Here is a 16,213-nt window from a genome sequence, read left to right on the forward strand (position 1 = left end):
TGTTGTTGTCTTTGTGTATGCTGGGTTGTGTAGGTTTGTCTCCTGGAGGGTGGTGATGTTTTCTTTCTGCAATTTTTAAGATTCTGGTATCAATGCTCTGCAATAGACTCATTGGGAGGAGCATTACTTTGGGTCCCAATTTCCTTCTTTGTAGACTTTCCCGATCCTGTATTGTCCTTTGTAAGTGAACTTTTAACTCCTACTGGCAGTTGTATCATGTCAGGTCAGATAAACTATTACTCTTGATATTGAGCTTTTATCATCCTGGCAGGCACATTATTTTTAATGGTAAGTTATGGCTGTTCATGAGGCTTACGTCTGACATTAGTAAATCTTTGTAATCTTTTCTTTTTTCCTTTAGAAACCGGAGAGGAACGCCCCCTGGTTTTTCTCCGCCAGCCTTCCTCTGTTAATAGCGTTGCAGGACAAACTGTACTTCTTTCCTGTGTAGTGTCTGGTTTCCCAACCCCAGACATACGCTGGAGCCACAAACAAGAAGAAATCCTTTTTATCAGGTAATTTATTCTTTCATAAGGTTGTTTACATTTTAAGTTACATATTTGTCTCATTTGTAAAACCATAAACTTTTTTACATTTTTTGAATCAGCATAATTAAACAGTAATGGGTACAGCAAAACCTTGTGGTTCTAGTATCGGATCAATTGTATGATCATAGTTTCTCTTATGAAATATTTAAACCAAGTTGCACCATTCCTCATTTTTAATCCAAATGTCTGTCGAACCTCAGGCAAACTTACCACAGTGCAGTAGGTCAGAATGCTCTTTAAGATCTTTTCAGCTTTCCATGTCTGTTGCACAACATATTGAACTCCTAAATTGTCAGGTAACACCTTGAACAAAAAACTCAGAATGTATTAGTACAACCGAAAATTTTCAGTGCCTTTTGAAGTCTGTAGAAAAACTGGAAAGGAGAGGAAGCATGGTAATACTAATAAAGTTTTCCATTTTACTCGGGTTTCCTCAGGCAGGGAGTACTGTTGTTTGTGTGTAACTTTAATGGATATGTGAACTTTTACTAAGCAGGGTGTTAGGGCTGTTTTACAGAGGATTTGTCAATTTAAATCAGACCAAGGGCCTGAATCTTACTGTTTAAACAAATATACTGCTATAGATGGTACTTAAAAAAAAAAAAAAAAAAACATAAGATTTAGGCTGCTCCCTATATATAGGAATCCAGTGTTATTGTTTTTGTTAAATATATTTTTTTTGTTATTGTACAATACAAGTGTATTTCGTATCATGTTAAACTGATTTTTCTTCTTATTAAAGCTGTGATGTCTTCTTTTAGAGTCACAGTATTGCCTTGTGTTTGTGCTATAGAACTAGTATTTATGCTGTTAGCTCTCTAGTGATAACAGTAGAACCCTGTGGGGTGATATAAAGATCTATTGACATACAACTTCATTTTTTCCTGACATTTGGTGATCTAGGAAGGTCAGTACTGTTGGGATTTCTTCTGTCCTGTTGTTGCTATTGTTCAATTCAATGCAAGCTTAGATGGTTTTGACTGTGCCCTTCCATTGACTGTGTCTACTACTTACAGCTCCGACAGATTGGCATTGTTGGCAGGAGGCAGCCTGCAGATCAGCAATGTAACAGAGGAGGATGCTGGGATCTATACATGTACAGCAGACAATGGAAACCAAACTATACATGCTCAAGCTGAACTATTTGTACAAGGTAAGGGAACTGTGAGCAGCACTTCAGCTTTGCATGAGGTGGCAGGCCTCCTGTGTACAGTGTGTACAGGACAAGTGTTTCTATAGAATAGATGGTGGCTGCCAGTTTGACTGATCTGTAAAAAAATGCATATTTATAATTTTACTTAACATACCTTTCATTTCAGTTGTTCTATGTACTTATTTTTTGGTCTTTACATAACATGCACACGAGGATCCTAATGATACCATGCCCCTAACATGTTAACAAGCAATAAGATTCTATAAATACGGCTTTATGATACTCCAGGTAAAAGTTTCCAACACAAAATACTCAAATATTCCATACACAATGAATAAAAAAAAAATCTTTATTGAATAATGGAATAATAAAATATTGCAATAATATATTTGCATCAGTGTTTACAGTTTAAACCTAAACTTCTGGCATTGTAAATAAATCAAGTCATAATAATTAATTGATTTGTAATGGTTAAAGAGGTCTAGTTGCTATTTATTGACAGTGGGTAAAACTGTATTCCTACAAAAATCCTAAAACTTTCTAACGGAATCTATATTGCAATTTTTTTTTTAAAGAATTGTGATATGTTTTATAATGCAAGTTTTATAGTTGGCAGTTGGCAATATCATCTGTATAGTCCATACTGTAGTCTGTTTGAAACTTTTTCTGCTACATGTGTTTTTTATTTTTAATTTTTTGTACTCCCAACTGTCTTTTTAAGGTTTACTTAGTCTAAGCACCTCCAGAAGTTTGGGTGTTGTAGTAAGCTTGAATGCAATACTTGATAAGCTTTGTGTGAAAAGCATCATGGAAAAAAATACAACTATGACTTTGGCACTATGTTTTACTTTAATCTTTTGTTTATTATCTGGGAGAGGATGTGGTACTTCCCTCTCTGAGGGCCTGTCCCATTTCCCTCCAGGTGATAATATTGATTGTTGGATAATAAATCGGGTCACTCCTTTCCCTCTCCAACAGAGTTTGTGTTGGTGAAAAAAATAATAAGTATTTCCTAAACAGTTTGTGGTTCTACCTGCTGTTAATCATCATTACCTTTATCATTGTCATCTGGTAGATTGACCTTATCCATTTCCTGAGCTCATTCAATCTGGAAAGCTTTTTTGCCTATATTGCTACAAGCTAGAGAGTATTGTGGAATATTTTCTGGTACATAAATGCAAGTATCATCTTACTGAAGCAGAATTAAAAAAAATGCACTAATTTAAATTTTCTCTGTTTATGCAGTGCCTCCTGTTTTTCATGTAAAGCCATCTAATACTCATGCTCATGAATCTATGGACATTGTGTTTGAGTGTGAGGTGAGTGGAAAACCGGCGCCCGCTGTCAAATGGGTGAAGAATGGAGACATGGTTATTCCAAGCGATTACTTCAAAATAGTGGTGAGTTAATGGTGTTTGAGTTGCATGGTTGTAGTCTGGCCTACCATTGCACTATAGTGTCTCTGTCAGACAAAGCTTACACAGAGCTGTAATTTTTAACTTTGATAAAAGTAAAGTTTGCACACTAATTTTCTTTTTTCTAAACTCGAAAATGGTTTGGGAAAAAATGTTTCTAATAGCATTCTTTGACTTGAGCTGGATTGGAAAAATCCCAACATCTCCTTGCTTTTACAATTTGTGAGTGTTGAGATTAAGGAATGTGACTGCTATGATCCATTGACCCCTTCAAACTGCTTTTTTATTGAAAATGGGAACACCCAAAAAGTCTTTAAGCAAATAATTGCTGTTGTAATAAATCTAGTTGGTAAGAAAATATTTCTTCAAAGAAATGAATGATACAATGTGATGGGGAAGCAAGTCTCATGTTGTAGAAAAATAAGACTATGGTAGTTTGTAAATTATAATTTAGCTGCCTAATTGAATAGGGTCAGTGAAAGCTAGAAGGGCTAGTGCTGTTGGTTTGTTACCTAGAGAGTGGTTTCTTCTTTAATGATTTAGGTGTGTATTCCCTCCTACTCTCTTGGGATTCTTGATAGATAGAAGTTTACAAATTGTCATGTCACATGCCATGTTGTGACATCTTAGTGCTCTTGAATATGGTTTTTATCCTGTAGTTGGTAAAGTGTTAGAAGTTGGTCTATTTAGCAGGATATGTTTAGCTTCCAGATCATGCACTGGAATCAACCTTACTTGATGGCCATGACCACAGCAGTTGGCCAGGAAAACACAATCTAGACAAATCTCACCCTGAAGAATTTTAAGCAGGAGATTTTATTATTTTTTTTTTTTGTAGTCAGACCATAAGACGTACAGACTTACTGATCAGATATGAACTTGCTTGATTGAGTGAACACATGTCGTTTTTAGGGAGTTGAATTGAGAGTGTCTGATTTTTGTTCCAAATCATTTACTATTTTTCTGTCTTTAGGATGATCATGATCTGCAAGTTCTTGGATTGGTACGCTCAGATGAAGGATTTTATCAGTGTATTGCTGAGAACGAGGTGGGAAATGTTCAGGCGGCAGCTCAGCTTATTATATTAGAGCCTGGTAAGTGTAGATTTTTGAGCATCCCTCACTGTTTGGCACTGCCATGCAACTAGACCCTTTTGATTTGAGAATTCCTGCTTCTCATTTTTCCCACATTTTTATCTGTAATAAATCAAACCATTTTGGTGGCATTTTTTGACTTGTTGAATATTGACTCCTTTTATGTCATTGTGTCTTTGACCTTTTCTGTCATTGTTAAAGTCATTATATAATCATTGCCTAGTAATCCTGTGGAGAATTACTCCATTGACCTGCGCCTAGGTTTGCTGACCCCATTTTTCCAGATCCACATTTCCACTGCCCCCTGTGCAGCATCCTCTTTTCTGTGCGTCATATGCCCTGTTGATTTCTGGGTCATGGAAAAATTCCTGGGACATTGAGGTTATCATCCTACATTGAAGTTGATCTTAAACTGTGAATAAAGTTCAAAGACATAACATAACAGGCACAAATAATTCAGTTTATTTTAGCTGGTGTAATAAATGTTACATTGTATCACAGGTGGCACAGTTATTCCCTTGTACTGCACTCCTATGTTAAAGTGTTTTCCCCCCTGAATATTTATATTTTTTAGAGCCTGTGCATGGAATTGTGTTTTCTAATGATATACAGTCTTAACTTTTCCAAAATTTATATGAATTGTTTGAAAAAAAAAACAAACCTTTAATGTATTCTGTTGTGTTATTCTTTGCATATATGGATAGTTATATTTTATATTGGTTATAGCACCTAAAGTGTATGCTTTACCTGTTTTAAATCCGTAAAGTTTTTTATATTACATGTTTATATGAATTGGAGAACCAAAATTTTTTTTAAAGATTTTTTTAATATAAAAAGAAGTAGAGTACTTTAATTCTAAACACTGTGTGAATAAAGTCTACAGTGTCCTCTTAATAATATTAAACTGTTAAATAAATTTGGGAAAATGGAAGACTGTAATATCTAGTTTAAGTTTACAAGTGAATTGAGAAAAAAGCATTCTGGTTTGCCACACTTACACCTTAGTTTGTCATTTGGAATAGTTTTGTGTTTTGCATGTTTGCGGGCAGCATAGCCAGCAAGTAGTGACACTTTATTAGCTTATTGGAAGTCAAGACTTAGTTAAGCCATTAGAATTTGTTATTTGACTTCTCATTACTGAGGGTGTCCTTCTTGTTGGTGGGCTGCCCATGTCTGCATGGAGGCTGTGCCCGGTTTGTTTTGTTTATTTTCTGTTCTTGTTTTTCGCTTTTCGTGTCTGTGTCTGTGTGCCTGTGCTTGTCCTCCCCTCCCCCTCCCATTTACCTTTGTCAAGGTGTTACCGTCCCAACCTCTCCTGCCCCCTCACTGACCCGTGCCACTGCTCACCATGTAGCTGCCACACCAGGAGGCCCTCTACCATCATCCCCGAGGGATGTCGTGGCCTCTTTGGTGTCCACGCGATTCATCAAGTTAACATGGCGTGTACCTGCGGATGCTCATGGAGAAAACCTTACGTACCAAGTCTTCTACAGCAAAGAGGGAATGAACAGGTGAGGTTTGGAATAATAAATTCTAAAGTGAATGGTTTTATTGTGTGCTAATTATTGTAAATCCAGGCACCGATCATCAGTGTAGTATTTCTAAAGCCCTACAAAAGCATATGGTTTGAAAAAGCCTTTTAAATTTTATAGCAAAATGCCATCCCCCTTTTTCCCCCACGTGTTTGCTGTCACTATCAAAGCCAGCATCTTTACCATGCACTACAAGACACAACCTTGCTTACGATTTTAGTAGGAGTAAGAAAGTTTAGATATGTCTTCAGTGATTCATGTGTGGGGAACTTTTCCCTTTACTTTTGACCACATTTTCTAATCCCAAAAGCTTCTTCAAAATTAGGTGTCATATATATATATATATATATATATATATATATACTGTGTGTTTACTCTGTTTGTTATTTACCTTATGCAGAGAGCGCGTAGAGAATACCAGCCGTCCAGGAGAGTTACAGGTCACCATTCAGAACCTTCTGCCAGAAACCATTTATTACTTTCGTGTTGTGGCTCAAAATAACCATGGAACTGGAGAAAGTTCTCCTCCTCTTAAGGTGGAGACACAACCTGAGGGTAAGATGGTATATAATCACAAAGCTATGGGCTATGTTGGCCAGGTGTGATGTCTTACAAAAAGTGTTTCTGCTGCAAATTTGATGCATTTTTTACTAGATGTGAATAAAATGCATGTAAACACACATAAAAGTGCAGGAGGGGATAAAATGCACAACATCTAAATTTTTTAAATTTGGAACCAGTTTTATTGGCAGATGGGTTTTTATGTTCTATACATACTGTGACACAATTATTTATTCTTTAATGTATTTTTTTGTTGTTTTATTCAAACTTTACAGTTCAAGTGCCAGGTCCTGCACCGAATCTAAGAGCCACATCTATCTCCCCAACTTCTGTTAGTGTCAGCTGGGAAACACCACTGTCTGGAAATGGGGAAATACAAAACTACAAACTTTACTACATGGAGAAAGGTGCAGGAAATGAGCAGGTAAGTAAAAAGTGTTTATGTAATTGGGCCTTTTGTAACCTGTTTAATACATGTGTGTTGTTGCTTTTTTCCTCCCAATATATTTTTTTTATTTTTTTATTAGTGCGTGGCTATACATGTTGATTACCTTGTGTGTTTAGTTTTTCCTTGTTAAATTTGCAGGATATTGATGTGGGAGGACTTTCATATACCATTACTGGACTCAAGAAATACACAGAATATACATTCAGAGTCGTGGCGATTAATAAACATGGGCCAGGAGTGTCAACACAGGATGTCATTGTCCGAACTCTCTCTGATGGTTTGTGTTTACATAATTTCTTTACCACCCCTCTCTTCCTTGTGCTCTTCTACTCAGCAGTCTTGCTTGAAAGCACTAAATTTCTCCTTGTCATTTGCTTGTATTCTAGTACCCAGTGCTGCTCCGCAGAACTTGACCCTGGAAGTGCGTAGCTCACAGGTAATCCCTGCTTTGATGGACTTTGGATTTGTAACTCCTGCTCTTTCAGTTCGCTCAAACAATTGCTGTTGACCTGCTCAAACATTTCTGCAAAAAGTGCCTAACAATGCTATTGTATTAAATACATGTATGCAAGGATCACTCTGTGTGCATCCTGTAAATTGTTGTGGTTGCGATTATGACTCATTCAGTTTGGATTATAAACATTTATGCCACTAAAATGGTTGTTCAGCTGTGAACACTAACAGAATCAAAGGAATTTGGTTGGTTATTATGTTTAAAAGTATCCTATCACAGGTAGTTCTTGTTTATGAGACTAAATGTCAAGGAGATTGTTTTAAATGGTTAAAAACTCTCTTAAAATTTAAAGCTGCAAGCCTTTCAGTTTTATGTTAAAAACGCTGCTGGCCAGCAAGGGTGTCTATTGTGTCTAACATTATACAATCCAGGGATTTAACAGTTTTGCTTTTGAATAAATGGAATTTAATTAGTATGTTTTTTATTTAACTTTACATTTTTAGAGCATCCTGGTACAGTGGCAAGCCCCACCCGTCGGTACCCAGAATGGGCAGATTGTAGGCTATAAATTACGTTACCGCAAGACTGCAAGAAAAACAGAAACTAATGAGATCCTTGTAGACAACCTGCTCTCACAACAAGTTACTGGTGAGTGCTGTCACCTCTCTGCATCATCTCTGTTTTACATATAATTTTTCTGACAATTACAAATCCCTTTTCTCTTCAGGGTTAGAGAAGAATACAGAATACAGCTTTCGGGTTGTGGCCATGACTGTTAATGGTAGTGGACCAGCCACTGACTGGGTTTCTGCAGATACGTTTGAAAATGATCTTGATGGTGAGTAAGCATGTTTGCAGGGATGTTGCCTTCAAACAGAAAAGCATGCAAGTTGTAGTATTCTGTGTTTGATTTTTTTACTTGTTTAAAAAGGGGGCAGGAGCGACAGCTTATTCAGTTCGACAGAACATTTTGTACCAGCAATGCAACAAACAGTGAGCAATAGATGGGGTACTATCAGAAATGGGGAGGCACTTAATGTCTGCACAGATCTGGCAATTCAATTTTGTGCAAGTGTTCAGTGTTGCATTTCCACGTGGTGTGTGAGCAGTTTTGTGTGATGCTTTTTGTTCTGTTGCAATATACATTAAAATTGCAGACTGGAATACACTTTATTGTGCTTTTGTCTCCTTTAGAGTCTCGTGTTCCTGATATGCCAAGCTCACTTCATGTGCGTTCCTTAGTGACCAGCATTGTTGTAAGCTGGACTCCCCCAGAAAATCAGCATCAAGTGGTTGTCCGTGGGTATGCTATTGGCTATGGACTTGGAAGTCCTCACGCCCAGACAGTTCGTGTTGACCATAAGCAGCGTTACTACACAATTGAGAATTTGGGTAAAGTACTGTTTCTGCTTGTATTCAACATTTCAGATTTTTTACTACACACAAACTGTATGTAGACTAGGCCAACAAAATCATGCTTTAAGCATAACTATAGACAAAAATAGAAAGTAACTCGCCTAACACAGTAAAAGTCACCTACCCCTACTACTGTGCCAGTGCCAACATCTTGGCCCAGCCCTCTTTCACCTTGGGGATCTTCAGCAATTTGATTGGCCTGGCTGGTATGCCACAACTCCTGCGTATGAGTTCAAAGTTTACTCTTTCCGACACCAAGGCGGGTCAGGAATGTGCTTGTGCAGTGTACTAAAGGTACATACAGTGTATCTAAAGGTTTGCTATCAGGCAGGTGAGGCTGTTGTATTGCAGAAAAGACATGTCTCCTCTGTAATAAAGAACCTGTCTGCTCGTACATTTGTTAACCTTTTTAAAATTTTACTTTAGGTTAGTAAATGCATTTTTGTTTATATAATACCTGCAGTGTGACAGTGCTTCAGCAATGACTCGCTTTCAGTAAAGTTACTGCAGCAGTGTCTCTTTGTGTTCTTATGTACACTGAAGAGAAGGAAGTTGTTAGGGTTGCCAATTTGCGGGCACGTTCAGGATTGGTGTTCAAGAAAGCATTTTGTGTGTGCAGTGGGTGAGGCCAGGACACACTCTTGGGTAATACTGCCAGTACTTGTGGGGAGGGGGGTTAAAATGGCCTATGTGTAGGGGGAGGGAGACTTTCTAGATACCAGTTAAAGGTTAGCCAGACAGGAAGTTATTTAAATGTTAATAATGTGTTCACATGTAGGGATTAAAAATGTTAACCTGAAATAGATTATTCTCTTTTGTAACAGTGCCCCCATGTGGACACTTTATACTTTTCTTTAGGTTTTTCTAAGAAGATAATGTACCAGCAATTTATGACATTAGAATTTTTTGAGGTCTTTGATTAAAAAATATGCTAGCATTTTTTAAAAACAAATATTAAGTATAGCAGTGTTTTGGGGCACCAAGCAAAATTCAGCCATTTACTGAAGTTTTTTAAATATATATATTCTCTGCTTTTCTCAATGCATTTTGTGTTTTGTGATTTACATCATTTTACATTGCCTTTTCGTAATAATGATATTTTAAGAAAAAAACCCGTAGGTCAATTCATGAATGTGCTTTCTTTGCAGAACCTAGTTCACACTATGTCATCTCCCTGAAGGCTTTCAACAATATGGGGGAAGGAATTCCTTTATATGAAAGTGCTGTGACACGACAACACACAGGTAATCTGCAGAATTCACATGTTGTGCTCTATGTATGCAATGGGAACATATAAACATTTGAAAGAAATCTCAGAATATGTTTAGTTTGCTAATACTAACAAATCTCTCTTCTTTTTCTCTCTCCCCCTTTCTTTCTTACTTTAACTGTTAAACTTTTTATTTACGTTGAATTTATTTTATCACATGCCTCGGGCTTGGCTGTACCTAATCTATTTATTTTGCTGCATGGTTTATTCATGTTCTATATTCCATCCATTCTTTCATTTCATCTTTTTATTTTGTTTTGATTGATTTTCATAATCGTGCCATAGACACTTCTGAAGTTGATGTTTATGTTGTTCATGCCTCATACACCCCAGTTCCAGAGCCCAGTCCAATGTTGCCCCCTGTGGGGGTCCAAGCCACCATCCTGAGCAGTGACACAGTGCGACTTACCTGGGCGGACAATTCTCTACCTAAGAACCAGAAGATCACAGATGCTCGTTATTACACTGCAAGATGGAAGACCAACATTCCAGCTAATACAAAGTACAAGGTGAGAAGCTAAAGAATTGGTATCTGACTTGTTTATAAACTAGAATAAAGTGTTCAGTGGCTACCCATCTTGTCTTGGCGGTGACAGATTTCAATCTTGGCAGGACACTGTCTGTAAGGAGATTATATGTTCTCCCTGTGTTTGCTTGGGTTTTCTCTGTTTTCCTCCTGCAAACAAAAAAACAAAAACATGCATTTTAGGTTTATTGGTTTTCCCTCAAAATTATCTTTGACTGTTTAAATTTAAATATGACTATGGTAGGGATAATATTTTGTGAGTTCATTTGAGGGACAATTAGTGATATGACTATGGACGTTATAAGGCGTTTTTATGTCGGCGCTATAATAAAAATACAAGTAAATAAATTGTGATCAGTTTGAAACTCAGGTTATGACTATGGAAAAAGCAAATGATAGGCTGTGAGACTAACATGTATTCTCACTTTTTAACCTTCTCAGATGGCCAACAGTACAACACTCAGCTACTTGGTCAGCGGTCTAAAGCCAAACACCCTTTATGAATTTTCGGTTATGGTTACTAAAGGTCGACGGTCAAGTACATGGAGCATGACTGCCCATGGCACAACCTTTGAATCAGGTATCTAGTTAAAAAAAAAAAAAAAAAACCTGTACCAAATTTTGTTCAAATCTATGACAAGTATTGAGATTTTTTTTTTTACCCCCCTCTCTCTAGTACCATCCTCACCACCTAAAGATGTAACAGTTGTGAGCAAAGAAGGCAAGCCACGTACTATTATTGTGAACTGGCAACCTCCATCGGAAGCTAATGGCAAAATTACAGGTGATGTGGCAAAAATGACTTTTTTTCCCACTTGCATCTTGTTTGTATTCTATTCTATATTCTATTCTATATGTTTACAGCATATATGTGTGGGAACAGGGTTGTCCATGTTTTTTTTTTTTTTTTTTTTAAATAGGACTAAATTGCAGTCAGAATCTTTATTAGCAAAGACAAACTTCATCAATGAAGAACACTGGAAATGCACAAAGGCTCCATATGAGCCAGTTAGTAAATGTATGTGGTTTAAATTCTGCTAACGAAAGTACAGCTAAAGAAAGTTTTGTTGGTATAATTTCCTGTTAGCCCAAGTTTTGCAGCGCAAAGGACAAAAGATTGATATACATCCGTATAAGCTAACCAAGCTGTCTACTGTCCTTTTCTTACAGTCTAAAAATAGCTAGTAGAAGGGGAGTAGAGAAATGCTCTGTGCCTTTACAAAGCATTAACTTGCCCATTAGCATCCTCATTTGTGGAGTAATGGTTATGCACCATAAAGCAAAGAATTCTCAAATCATTTCAAACCTTTGTTACTTAATTTGGGTTATCTTTTGTGTCTTACAGGCTACATTATATATTACAGTACAGATGTTCATGCAGAGTTGCATGACTGGGTAATAGAGCCAGTTGTCGGAAATCGTCTGACCCACCAAATTCAAGAGCTGACTCTAGATACTCCGTATTATTTTAAAATCCAGGCAAGAAATTCTAAAGGAATGGGTCCCATGTCAGAAGCTGTGCTCTTCCGAACACCAAAAGGTAAGCAAACCTAAGGAACTGACTAGTCTACAGCACGTTCATTTTCTAACTTTACCTAGTGTAATCTCCTGTAACTAGGACCTGACTGTTTAGTATGGATATTGTGTTTGGTTCTGACCCGCCTTTTATAGTTTAATTGTCTAGAACTGAAGTAAACAGTTACTGTTGGTGCTTACCTCCTGCATATTATATAATTATAAAATATATAAGTAAAACCCATATTTCAACAATTTTGTTTTAAAGTCTACTTTATCTATATCCACAAGGTTCTAATTACTTGCAAAATATGTCTCTGTCTTAAGAATGAACCTGGTGTATCTGAGGACTGGAATAAAATCTAGTCTTTACAGCCTAAAACTTTTCTGCCATGGAAACCAATCTTAAAGTACTGATGTGGTGTTTTGATTTCACATTCTGTACTAGGCTTCTCAGGCGGAGTGGTATTTAAAAGTAGCTCTTTCTTATTCCCATGAAAGGTAAAGTAAAGGGGGTCACTCGTTCCCCCGCTGCATTGAATATTGCTAGAGATTGGATAAGTGACCCTTTTTACTGCCCTGCTGGGTAAAGTAGGAGTCACTTTATTTACTGGTTCTCCCATCTCCTAATGGCAATGAACGTGAATACAGGATAACCACCATGTATATTGTAGTGCAAAGCATAACCACTGTGTAGTCTGGAAGGTTCACTTCATTGATTGAGATCTCGCCGCACATCAAATGTGGGATTGCTGCTCCAAACACATGCTGCTACTTTTCCTTTTATTGTCTAAACTAAAAAGATGTTCTAACTTACTCATGATCGTTTTCTTCCTTGTTTACTTTTTCTTCACTTTGCCTCCTTAATTCTTTAATGACAAAACTTATTTTTTATCATGCCTTCCTGTGGCAGAATCGGCACCATACATGCCTAACAACCAAGGTAATGATGTTCTCTGTGATAACTTTAAAGGGGGAATTGGGATTGTCATGTTTAGACCTAGTGAAAAATTCTGTACCGTTTTAATGTCTTTGCCAAGAATGTTGAGGCCTTTTAACTGTCAGTCGGCACTGTTCAATGATTTACAACTCTCGACTCATTAATTTCTTTATATGAGCTTGAGGGTTCCTTAGTGTCAGCCCTTATTACAGATCTGCATTGCTGAGCGGGTGGGGAGGTGCTGCCATAGATGGATATTAATTTTTGGAATATCTGTGGCTGTTGTACCTTAACAGTCTCATTTAGTCAGTAATAAAGGCTGGGACTTAGAGCTACCATCAATTCTCCTGTGGAATTTAATGAGCAAGTATTGTAAAGCACTGAACGTGTTTTGTTATGCAGTGGTTTAATGTTTTCTTTGTTTTTTTGTTTTCTTTATCACATAATTTTATACTTCATATACTGTCCGACATATGATTAAGTTTCTCTTTTCCAGCATCTGGTGTATCTGGGAAAGGCCGTAATTCAGATACAGGAAGCAATGGCGGTCCACCCCTTGGCGGTAAATATCTTTTTAATCGCAGGAGACAAATGGCTGGATCATGATGTGATAGCAATTATGACTGCAAATTAGAAATAGAGCAACTTACCGCACCTTTTATTAACACTTTTATGCATCACAGTTTACAGTACCGATGGTTGCATTGTTCTGGTAACTGTGAGGCTATAGGTATAAAGTATAGGTACAAGAAACAGCTCAAGATTGTGCTATCGGGCTCTAAATCTTAAGGCACACAAACATGTGAAATTTCACTAAAACGAACAAAAACTGTTCAAGATGAATGGTTACATCTTTCTGCATTCTCCCCCAAAGCAAAAAACAGTGGTTGTCCCTGGCTATTTAGTAATCCACCAAGGTGGAATTCTAAACAACATTAGGGGACAACTGTACACCAGTTGTGGCCAAAACAATCACAAGCGAAATGTCTCAGGCAACATTTATCTATTGTGTGAACATGGCATAAAGTGCACCAGAGCTCTTGGTAAAAGCATTATATGGCACAGTGTTGGCTCTGTGCTTTTGCTTTTTTGTGACTCTATAATTCTTGATGATACTTCTTGGACATTAACAGGATTTCGTCGAAAGGTTTAGTGCTAAGTCACTGTGCTAAATGATGTGAGCTACTTAGTGGTATGTGGATGCTGGGTTAGATTTTTTTGGAGAGAATGTGGTTCTTTAGGAGTTTCATTCAGCTTTTTTGCAAACACAAACCCAATGGTGCTGTTGCTTTAATTCTTAAATTTAATTTAAAAAGATTACTTTGCATTTTAGTGTAAACCCTTCACAGAAATTATTTAATGTTATGCTATACGAGTGTGTTAATTATTTTCTTTGTGTTTAGATGCAGAAGAGCTATGTTATTACACTGTTAATTTTTTGGGCTTGTGCTAGTTATTAAGAACCTATTCAGATTTCTCCAGTGGGGTGCATTATGGCAATATGTGTTCTTTAAAACCAGGTATCTGACATTCCCTGGTGTAAATCAATTACTGCCATTGAAACACAAGGACCTGGATGATTCCCACAAGGGAATGTTTGGTGGAATGTCTGATTCCCTGTTTTATAAATAACCCATTTAGATTTATTGTTGGTGGCACCCTATTGCAATAAACCCATGCAAGGCTTATGCACATGTGGCACCCCACGACAGACATGCATTATGGGGTTCCACATTGGAAGAAATGGTGCATATCTAACAGATGAGCCCTAACAGGCCGTAATGTAGGTTTTTAAAAATTTCAATAAAAATGTGCCAGTACATCTTTTCCATTCCAACATTTTAAACACTTTGCAATCGTTCAGATCTGTTAAATTAAAAACTGAACTGATCAAATTCAAACATCTGTCCATAAAATTGTACATGGTTTGTTAGATCATTCAAAAAATAAACAAAATGCAAAACAGACTGTTCTAGCATGTCTATGGTCAGATAAGATCCAAAGCCTCCTGTCTTGAGCTGGTAAAGAAGTCTGGTATTTTGATTTTAAAATGAATTTTTATGGATAATTTGCAGGCAGCAATAGTCCTCATGGAAGCCCCACCTCCCTGGATCAGAACATGCTGCTAACCATCATTGTGTCCATTGGAGTTATAACTGTGCTAGTTGCTGTGGTCATTGCTGCTATCTGCTCCCGACGCTCCAGCTCCCACCATAAAAAGTGAGTTTCTGTGAATTTATTTAATGTTTTATATAGCACCGTTTGTCCTAATTATAAGTACGTATGTTATTTTCTGAATTGTTTAATAAGCAGGTTTAGCATGGACTTGAATTTGTGGCCTCCCTGGAGTACATTGATGGCATTATAACAAGCTGCTTTTGTGTTCAGAGCAGCATATATTTGTACACCCAGAAATTAGGGAAAATGTCAAACATAGGAAAGAAGAAAGGCGTGAGAAAATTAGTGATGCAGGTAAAGGGCTACAGTGAAGATCATTCAGTCTGTAAAAAGGTAAAACTGAAGGGCCTATACTGTTGAAGCTGTGCCCAAAAAAGCGGAGGGCTTGAGTCTAGTTATTAGTATTTCTTTAGATTTCCCGTACCTTAGTTTTTGTCACCCTACTTGTTTACCCTGCTTTGTAGTACAGAAAGTGGAGCTAGGAAAACGGATGCATGCAAACGATAAATAGAATGGCGTTCCTAGAACATAAAGGAACAGAAGCAATGCATTACTGTGGATCAGGGTGTCCATGTGCATTAGCTCAGCTACGCATTTTAAGCTTTTTGCTTTAGTTTTCACTTCAATGTTTCTTTAATCTCATTGAGAAGATGCTGCTTTACAATGTAGGTTTCAGTCACATCTATTACTACAAATTTTATTCAGTATTTCTCAGCCCAACTGTCATAGTTCAACAAACAATATTTGTTCTGCTTATGTGATTATCATACTGGTACTGTTTTTAGTTTTATCCTCTTCATTTTTCTACTAATTTAATTTTTAACCATTTCTGTACTTTTCCATTAGGAAAAGAGCTGCATGTAAATCAGTTAATGGGTCCCATAAATATAAAGGGAACTCTAAAGATGTGAAGCCTCCTGATCTCTGGATTCATCATGAAAGACTAGAGCTAAAGCCAGTGGACAAGTCCCCAGAAACGAACCCTATGCTGACAGACACCAGTCTGCCCCGTTCCCCACAGGACCTGACACCTGGAGAAAGCACTACAGAAGGCAGCATTCACCAGCACAGCAATTCATACCGAGGTGACGAGAGCAGCAATATGCACTGCACGCTGATTTCCATAAGTGCACACTAGACTTCAAGTGAAACTTCTATAGTAA

General features: G+C 37.3%; 1 protein-coding gene across 10 annotated transcripts in view; it reads left to right on the top strand.

The window, feature by feature from the left end:
• The window catches only part of NEO1 (neogenin 1), a 79,803-nt gene that overhangs the window by 56,649 nt on the left and 6,941 nt on the right, over positions 1-16,213 (top strand). For 3 of the 10 annotated variants that reach the window (XM_072402127.1, XM_072402117.1, XM_072402123.1), the window contains exons 4-24: positions 362-515; positions 1,565-1,701; positions 2,947-3,101; positions 4,090-4,210; positions 5,505-5,721; positions 6,143-6,297; positions 6,579-6,727; positions 6,890-7,028; positions 7,138-7,187; positions 7,709-7,853; positions 7,933-8,043; positions 8,400-8,597; positions 9,770-9,865; positions 10,177-10,400; positions 10,859-10,997; positions 11,094-11,201; positions 11,763-11,957; positions 12,846-12,875; positions 13,369-13,434; positions 14,948-15,092; positions 15,897-16,135. In XM_072402127.1, coding sequence (XP_072258228.1) covers positions 362-515; positions 1,565-1,701; positions 2,947-3,101; positions 4,090-4,210; positions 5,505-5,721; positions 6,143-6,297; positions 6,579-6,727; positions 6,890-7,028; positions 7,138-7,187; positions 7,709-7,853; positions 7,933-8,043; positions 8,400-8,597; positions 9,770-9,865; positions 10,177-10,400; positions 10,859-10,997; positions 11,094-11,201; positions 11,763-11,957; positions 12,846-12,875; positions 13,369-13,434; positions 14,948-15,092; positions 15,897-16,135 — 2,973 coding nt within the window. The remainder of the gene's footprint in view (positions 1-361; positions 516-1,564; positions 1,702-2,946; positions 3,102-4,089; positions 4,211-5,504; positions 5,722-6,142; positions 6,298-6,578; positions 6,728-6,889; positions 7,029-7,137; positions 7,188-7,708; positions 7,854-7,932; positions 8,044-8,399; positions 8,598-9,769; positions 9,866-10,176; positions 10,401-10,858; positions 10,998-11,093; positions 11,202-11,762; positions 11,958-12,845; positions 12,876-13,368; positions 13,435-14,947; positions 15,093-15,896; positions 16,136-16,213) is intronic. The other 7 variants (XM_072402120.1, XM_072402126.1, XM_072402119.1 and 4 more) reach the window with 6 other exon arrangements.

This window comes from Pyxicephalus adspersus, chromosome 2 (genome assembly GCF_032062135.1).
Source record: "Pyxicephalus adspersus chromosome 2, UCB_Pads_2.0, whole genome shotgun sequence".
Classification (NCBI taxonomy): domain Eukaryota; kingdom Metazoa; phylum Chordata; class Amphibia; order Anura; family Pyxicephalidae; genus Pyxicephalus; species Pyxicephalus adspersus.